General features: G+C 40.4%; 1 protein-coding gene across 1 annotated transcript; it reads right to left on the bottom strand.

The window, feature by feature from the left end:
• Positions 1–5,678: 5,678 nt before the first annotated feature.
• On the bottom strand, positions 5,679–7,792 carry LOC106093498 (kinesin-like protein subito). The gene has a single exon (XM_013260561.2). It carries the CDS (start codon positions 7,690–7,692, stop codon positions 5,788–5,790), a length of 1,905 nt encoding a protein of 634 aa, XP_013116015.1. The 5' UTR covers positions 7,693–7,792; the 3' UTR covers positions 5,679–5,787.
• Positions 7,793–9,201: the final 1,409 nt, after the last annotated feature.

Raw genomic sequence — 9,201 nt, 5'->3', positions numbered from 1 at the left:
TAATGGTGAACCTTGAGTCAACCTCCTGTGGCCATAATGATGCATCCCCACGAAGAAAGAGTGGGCCATGGAACCAGATGTGACATTTCGGCAAGTTGGCTGCATGTAGACCACGAGATAGTACATCAGCTGCATTGTCTTTCGACCTTACATGGCGTTATTGTTCAGGTATGCTTAGCGATTGAATAGCAGATATTTTGTTGGCCACGAAAGTCTTGTAGGACGAAGACTGTGCATTGATCCAGTGTTAGACAATCTCGGAGTCGGTCCAAATGTATGTATACTGGGTTCTTCTGCATATTGAACTCTCCCTTTATCTTGTTTGCGAGTTGAGCTGCTTTCGGAGCGGCACATAGCTCAAGTCGAGGAAGTGTTTGTTGCTTTAATGACTCGTCCATCCCTCAGAACGGCACGAATATATGCAGCTGGACCGTAGGCCTTTTCAGATGCGTCAGCAAATACGTGTAGCAGGGATTTTGTTGGGATATCGCCTTGAAAGATGTGTCGCGGTACCTTGAACTCGTTTAAACTCTCCAAATCTTGTCTGAAAGTTAGCCAGGCAGCATGAAGATTTCAAGTAGTGGCTCATCCCAAGATAGTTCATGCATCCATAATTCCTGAATAAATATCGTTGCCTTAACAATGACAAGGGCGATGAGTCCAAGTGGATCAAATAATTTTGCCAACTCGGATATAACTGTTCGTTTTGAGACTGTCCGAACTTCGTTCAGTTTCACCTTGATGCAGAAGTGGTCACTTTGAGGTAACCAAAACAGTCCTAATGTTTTGGCAGTAACGGAGTTATACAAATCACCTACATTAAGGCTCATTTGTTGGTCAGCCTTTGGTATGTCTTTCAATAGATGGTTTGCGCACCACTTTTTCAAATTGAACCCATGTTTTTCAAGATCTGCACCAGCTGTGTCCGAGTCTCAATTGCGGTGTTCATGTTGACTGATCCGCCGAGACCATCATCAATATAAAAATTATCATTTAGTTTAGTTCGTTGAACCAAGCGGATAATTAATGATGTTGTCATCTGCAATTTTCTGCAAACATTTGGTAGCGAGGTATGGAGCTACCCTTGTGCCATATGTCACTGTATTGAGCACGTAGTAATTAATTGGCATGGCTGGATCTTCCCTCCAAATTATCAGTTGATATTGGTGATTGGTGGAATCTAGTAGTATCTGCCTATACATTTTTTCGATGTCAGTCGTGAAGACGAATCTCGGCAATCGGAACCTGAGTAAGAATGAGAATAGATCGCTTTGTACGACTGGCCCAGTGTACATAATGTCGTTCAAGGATAATCCAGTTGATGTTTTCGCTGATGCGTCGAACACCACTCTAAGTTTTGTTGTAGTTAAGTCGGGTTTCAGCACGCAATGATGTGGAATGAAATACTTCGGGTCCATCACGTTTTCTAGTTCAATTTTCCGCATATGGCCCAATTCTTCATATTCGCGCACAAAACGTACGTATTGTGTACGTATCTCCGTGTTCTTTTGCCATCGTCTCTCAAGGCTGATGAATCGATTGTAGGCTAAATTATGCGACTGACCCAATGCCTGAGGGTTTTCGCGAAATGGAACCGACGATCCAGCCAAGTGAAGTGTTTTGAAGTGTTGGAAGATCATCAACAAGTCTTATAGTTCCAGGTTGCGTGAGACTAAACTAAAATTCAGCACCAAGTAGAATATCTATTTTTTCTTGTTTATAGAAATTACGGTCTGCTAGATGAATGTTCCATGTGGAGGCGTCAACGTTCTGGTTTGGTTGTAGTGGAATGATAGTTGGTAAGACGAAGGCTTCCAAGTTTGCAGAGAAACAATGATCCCTTGATGTCATTTCAACATTTATACGATGAGTTGCTCTTTTCTGGTCCTTTCCAGCCCCATCAATGCATAGCGATGCTTCCGCTGGTGAGAGAGATAACTTTCGAATGAGCCTTTCCATTACAATATTCCTGAGTCCAGTACTGCCCGGAATTCATATGAAACACCATTTGGAGATTTGATGACTACCTTTGCTGTGGCTAATATTACATAACTATTGTTACCGATTAAAGATGAAGCTAATGCAGATGACTGCCATTGCGTTGTTAGGGGCTGCGCTGTTTTGTGTGTTTGAATGTTGTTGTTTTTGAGTTGAGTTTTTATTTTTAAGTGAATTTTGGATCCCCTTTTGCAGTTGCAGCGACGTATTGTGTTTGTTGCTGCACTTTCTACAACTGCTTGCAGAGCAGGCCTTTGCTGAATGGCCAATCTTGAAGCAATTGACGCAAAGTTTGTGTTGTTGTACCCACTTGAGTCTTTCAGGTTCTGCCATGTTCAAAATTTTTTGCAATGATAGAGCGGATGGGGTCTATTACTGCATAATTTGCAAATTTTGTTTCCAGATGCTGTCACAGAAGAGACTACCCGGCTTGTGTTTTATTGTCCTGCCGGTTTATCCTTGACTACAATAGAATCCATTGATTGAAACTGGAATTCTAGGAAAGATAGTAATTCATCAATTGTTGGTACCTCCTTTGGTTTACCGAGTGCTTGCATAAACCTAATGTGAAGGTTACGATCCATCTTTTTAACCATTAATGGCAGCAGTATGGCGTCCCAAGAGGAAGTATCAATACCCAGGGTATTCAGTGCCATCAGACATTCTCTCGTGGTGTCATGCAAATCTTTGATTTTAGCTGCAGAGGGTGTCCCTGTTGGTTGATTTAGGATCTTCTCAACTAATGTTGCCACTAAAATTGTAATTTTCATCTATTAATGTCAGGTGGCTTATAAGGTTGCTTGCTTCTCCAGAAATGTTTGTTTTCAGGTACCACATTTTCTGTACGTTGGGCAGCAGTTGCCTATCCACCATCTCTGAGAATAGTTCATAAAATTCGCTCCACTTCAAATAGTCGCCGTTGAACTGCGGGATTGTTACCTTTGGAAGTGGTAATGCAAGTAGTGGCACTGAATTGATTGCCCGTGACTGTCTGTATGTAACTGGTTCTTTATATATGTCTGCCATTACAGAAAGTCTTATAATTTGATGTTGAACGAAATCTTCCAACGCATTATATTCCTCTTGGTCAAGACCTGATTCCGATGGGTCCTCCAGATGCTGCCATAATTCATCGTAAAGGATCTGTGTTTGAAGCCACAGACCTTTGACTGTCTCGATCTGGATGGAGTAGCATTGTATTGGTTCGCCGTCCTCCACCGATGTCAAACCCTGCAGAAATCGGTTTAAGGCTGTCATCCGAGCCACTATTTCCCTAGTTATCCCTTGAAGCGGGTTAAACTCCTTTTGCTGAATTTGTAAAGTTGGTGGGTTCTCGTTCACCTTCTCTCTTGTTGATGGCAATGGCTTATATGGTTTGGCTCTCAGGATCTTTATGCACTCTTCAATGTCAGTCATGGCGGCACTCAATTCAAGAAGGTGATAGTTTTGACGATGCGTCAAAACTATCACTATTTCATTTCTTGAGTTTCTGAATCTTTTCTCCTAGCACTTGTAACTAGTAGAAAAATGGGCAACCAATAACACATTGGGTTGTTTTAATAGATTGCCAAATGGCCTTTATTTTGTTTGAGCTTATATACTCTTACAGCTAACAATGGGCTTTAAGATAAATGCTTATTAATACGAAAGTTATATCAAAACAAGTAAAAGGAAATTTAAGAACTAAATGCAGTTATGCAGACGCATGCAGATTTAAATTGAGTTGATTGACTCTGCGATGTGCTATGCAAATGCATTTGCATAACCGCTGAGTTGCCGAAAATGGTCAATGGCTCGATTTGTTCATTGACCTATATTGGCGCATTTATTAAAATGTTTGTTTCAATTGATGACATAAATTTGTTTCTATGTTCTTAGCAGGGATCATGGTCACAATCCCATAGAAGGGTCACCTCACCCAATGTAAAAACTGGAGGATAACATTGATAATCGCTATATATAAAGTGATGCCAAGTCTCCTTCTGCAGCGTATTTCGCCTGCATTTGACAGCATTTTGAGGAAGGAACAGGGAGGTTTTCGGCCAGGACGCTCTTGTGCCGACCACATTAACACCCTGCGTATAATCATTGAACAGCCTGCAGAACTTAATTTACACCTATGCCTTTTATTCGTCGACTTAGAGCGTGTGTTTGACATAGTTTCGAGAACTTCAATGTGGAGCACGTTGTTGAATAAGGGCATCCTGTAGCAGCTGTATAGGAGTGCTGAAGTGTCATTCCCCTTCAATAGAAAAGAGAGCCGATCTTTCGGGATCGACAAGAGGGTGAAGCAGGATTGCATCCTGTCGGCGAAGCTATTTTTAATTTTATTAGACTCCGTATTAGAAGCAATCCTGCCGAGACCATCAGAAAAAAATTTCAGCGGTGGGTTTCCCCTCCTAATGCTGGCAACATTTGTGAGGTACTTCGCCATGTAAAACTTCTCGCCGCACTGAGTACATGGTGTCGCACTGCGGCTCGCCGTTCAGACTCGGCTATGAAAAGGAGGCCCCTTATCAATGAGCTTAAACTTGAATCGGACAGCACTCATTGATATGTGAGGAGTTTGCCCCTGTTCCTTAGTGGAATGCTCATGGCAAAATTTGCATTTGCATTAGAAGCAACTAATGCTGATGCACCCTATGGCATACGCTGGGGTATTAACGTCTTTTTCGGAGGCATCAACTACTTGGATGACTGCGCAAGGCTTCGAGCACATAAAGGCGAAACTGGAACGACTGAATGAAAATGCTGCCAAAGTAGGTCTAAAGATAAACAAAGACGAAATTGATGAGGATATTAACATGAAATTGACACCGCTTACTATAAACAACCATGTCATTCAAGACGTTAACAACTTATTCTATCTTGACAGCAAAATAATGGACGCATGATCGGAAGCAGACAAACGGGTACGTATCCACAAGGCTAGAAGCGCCTTTCTTAAACTCAACAAAGTTTGGAGATGCAGTGACATCTCACATAATACAAAAGTCAGAATTTTCAATAGTAGTGTGAAATCTATTTTATTATATGGCTGTACAACTTGGAGATTGACACAAGCGACTACCCGCAAAATCCAAGTTTTTATAAATTGCTGCCTGCGACAAATACTTTGAATTTTCAAGCGAAAACGTATTTCAAATGAGGAATTGCAAATAAGAACAAACACTTCCCCTGTTGATGCAGAAATCCGGAACAGAAAATCTACTTTGTGAGATCTACTTGAATTGTACTATATTTCATATACTCCAATTGTAAATGAAGGACATATATATCACATGATCATTAATTTTTGATTTGTCCCTGTTGTTGTAACCGTATATTTGCAAGCGGGGGTAGCGATCAGTGACAAGCTCTCTTTGTGGAGCGCGGTCAACCCGGAGCATCGACCCGATCGCCTGTGATGGTCCTTAGCCTGAGTTTTGATGTCTCTAGGGTTTTCCATTACATATTTCATAATTCATTTTGGTCAGCCAATCGCTGAGATAGCATGGCCGTCGGTAAGAGACTGTCTAGGGTCACCTCAAGGATCTTTGAGGGATTTACTGCAGGAATTGTTTGTTCTCTTTCGTCCAGGTGGTAAATAGTCTGGCTGACGACTTCGTGGGAGAGGTTTACAAGTTTCGATTTGGAAAAATGCAAATTCGTTTAAACTTTTAAAAATAACATTCAAGCACTTATTAAGTTTATTACAGTTTTATTTAAAAAAGTAGAAACAAAAATGTCCCATTCGGACTGTACATATAAGTTATAATAATGTGAATTTTAATAAAAAAAATATTTTATTTAATCTGTAGTGCGACGTTTTTTGCTATTTCCTGGTTCCATATTCTCCTTTTCTGCTTCTTTCTCCAAATCTTCAATTTCCTCTCGCAATTCTTCAAGCTCATCCTCGTATTTACGCTTCAAGAATTCGATGCGCGATTCAAAGATACGCTTTTGACTTTCAAGCTCGCTTTGTAAGCGCATTTCATGCTTTTTTCTATTTTCTTCGAGAGTTTTCCTAAAATATTCTACTAACTCGGTGCGCAGCTCATGTTCTTGTTTTGCCAATTCATCAGCATGTTGATTTGAGAGACGTAAAATCTCTTCACGTAATTGTGTTTTTTTGTCCATTAATTCTTCAATTTGTTGATTTTGCAGTTCATTGTCGCTACGAAGCCAAGCAATCTTTTCCAGCAACTGTTGAACGTAATCATTATCTGGCTTTTCTCCAATAACAGAATAACGTGACTGGTTCTGTTTTATAACTGGCGCTTTAAATATAATGTTTCTTGCTATAGCAGCAAAACTAAGAACATTAAGATTCTCCTCGTAGTATTTGTCTGTGGGAGTCACATTTACAATCATTGTCAACTTTTCCTTTCCCAAAAGAGCAGCTTGCAAAAGCATGGTTAGTTTCGACTCTCTGAATGGTACACGATCGCCTTTTCCAGCAGAGATACTGTTAGCTGCGTCTAAGCATCTTCCTAACACCATCAGTGAAGTATTTATTCGTTGGGCTTCTTTTAGTCTTGAACCCATATTGCCAGTTTTGTCCAATCGTTCAGATCCAGCCAAATCGCAAAATTTGTATGAAGTTTCACTAATAACGCCGGATCGAAAGTATTTAAGGACATCCACAAAAAATATACAATGAGATCTACTTGAATTGGCGTTAATCGATGTCGAAGCATAGGTAAGTTTTTGCAGACCTGCCCTCAGTAGTCTTAGAGATTCCTCGCTACTTTTTACATAAACCGATGTTACGCCTTTAATAAACACGTTGCCATCATTGCAAACAATTTTTAAATTCTTTCGTGTTGTAGTATTTTTCGTTTTGGATGAGTTGGGATTGGTCGGTGCCAATAGATCATATACCAGTTCATTATAAATCTCGACGAATGTCACCCAGATAAGAACAGATACACTAGTGTCTAAAGCAAGTGGGACAAATTTGTGATCATTGATAATGCAATTCTGCATATTCGCGTAATCGCCCTCCAATTCTGGGCATCCATTAAGAATTTTTAGTCGCAAAATATTTTCTCTGCTCGCCATTTCGTCATCCAAAACAGTGATGCGGCCATTCAACAACTTCAAGGCTGGGTTAGGATATATATTAGTTTGATATTGACTAAATATATTTTCCAAAGAGCGAGGAATGACACCGGGGCGATAAGCATCTCCAAGCAATGTGAACGTCTTGCCCGATCCAGAAGTACCATATGTCAACACTGTGAAACTCTCTTCGATCTCTATCTTTTGTCCTATGCATCGTTCATATACATCTCGCTGGCTAACAGTTTCATCGAATATGCCTGAAAAACTGTATTGTTTTTCCATTGAATTTTTATTATTGCTGGAACTGGAGGATTCTGAAGGTGGTCTTGTTACCAAAACATTTCCATCCTCCGAAATGCTGTACGCAGGCGAAGGAACATCAACAGGCCTAAGGCGTAAATAGACCAAAGCGCCCGATTCGACACTACCAGATGAATCGATAGATTCTGGAGCACCTAAGGAATATTCGCCATCCGATTCGCAACTTTCACCATCACTACCACTTTCGTAGTCATTTTCTTCATTGACTGTAACAAACAAGCGTTCTCGTTTTTGAGGACGTGGACGAAATCTTCTGTCGATGCTTGGATCTCGGGGCATTAGAAAAGATCGAACTTCTCTCTGTGGATTTGCATTTTCAGCGGCCATTGCGCAAAACTTTGTAATTGTCAGAACAAACCAAACCGATTATTTTAAAAATATGATCGCGCTAAGTGAAGCCAAAACTGTTATATCTTTCTTATATTGACAAACGGTGGTACGTTCAGTTAGTGATATATGCCATTTATTTTGATTAGTCAGGGTACACTCAAGAGGTAGGGTAACTTGTCCAACAACAAAAATCTATACCCAACCACCATCATACACATCACGACCAGTGTTGCCGTGTCTGGTAAGTTTCTACCGAAATTTGTAGAATTTTATTCTCTTGGTAGGTTGGTAGCTTGACATAATTACCAGGTAGTGTACCGTAAGCAGCTGAATACAATTTTTTCTCGCGAAGTGCACTATCTGTCAACTAGTTTTAGTCGTGTGTGTGTATTATAGCTAAAAACCATAGAACACACAAACAACAAAAAACGGGTCGAACTAGTAACATACTCAAAATCAGAGTTGCACTAATCACTGATTTTGACAGATAATACACTCAATATTTTGATGTTGGGAAACTGCCACTACCTGTAAATTAATATATCTTGGTTGGTAGACTGACTTCAATTTTGGTAGGTTTTTCCAACATATAAATACCAAGTAAGTTACTGAAAAAATCGTCGGGGATAATACAAAATGAATTCACTTCTTCTCGTTTCTGTGTATTCGTTATGATTATAGAATAAAACTATGGGTGTCGAGGGTCCAGATACTATTACAAACGGTCTCATTGCTTTATTAGTAAGTTCTCATATTGACTATAACTGGTACAGGTATTAGATTAAGATAGTGCACTTCGCAAGAAATAATTGTACTCAGCTGCTTACGGTACCCTACCTGGTAATTGTGTCATGCATCATAGGCACACTGTATTTGTACAAGAGCCGGTGCCGCCCGGCCTCTCATTGAGGCTCTCTGCTCGATACCGCTGATTGTCCGCGATTGCCGTTGAAGCTACTTCGTATGGAAAATTCCACTATCAGCAACCGGTAGATCGCAACTAAGGTTCTCGTGACAGCACTGAACACCACACAGATCGAACCTCATTGTTCCAGCCTGTGTGGCTGTCCCATGCCAGAACAAGAAGCCATTGAAACTCCATTACAAACAAGTTTTAAATTCCTGGGCATCAATTTTAACAACTTATGGTTGGTTCCAAGATAAATTTAGCAGGTAGAATCAGTTGCCCAACAACTGAATATTGAGGACAGCCAAACTTCTTGTTTAAACCGTTGAGTTTTTTCGCTCCGCATGCATTTTTCTGATAAAGTTGGGTATGCACCTCTAGCGAAATTTTTGGTTGGAGCCTAGGCGAATTAAAAAATATCGTCTCACGCGAACATCTGCGAGCAGCCGGTCAGGTTTGACGGTATTAAGATGACAGATTTTTGTTTGCATTCTATTTTTTGTTATCTTTCTCGTATTTTCCTTGCTCATGTACGCACATGTATACACACACCCACACAAATTTCTTTGTGTGTGTTGGAAAAATATCGATCTGCTTGA

Source organism: Stomoxys calcitrans, chromosome 1, assembly GCF_963082655.1.
Source record: "Stomoxys calcitrans chromosome 1, idStoCalc2.1, whole genome shotgun sequence".
Taxonomy (NCBI): Eukaryota; Metazoa; Arthropoda; class Insecta; order Diptera; family Muscidae; genus Stomoxys; species Stomoxys calcitrans.
Note: the sequence above shows the minus strand (reverse complement) of the source record. Positions and strands in the feature narration are given on the sequence as shown.

Excerpts from the sequence above, each read along its gene's own strand:
- LOC106093498 (XM_013260561.2), bottom strand. The coding sequence starts at position 7,692 with ATGGCCGCTGAAAATGCAAATCCACAGAGAGAAGTTCGATCTTTTCTA.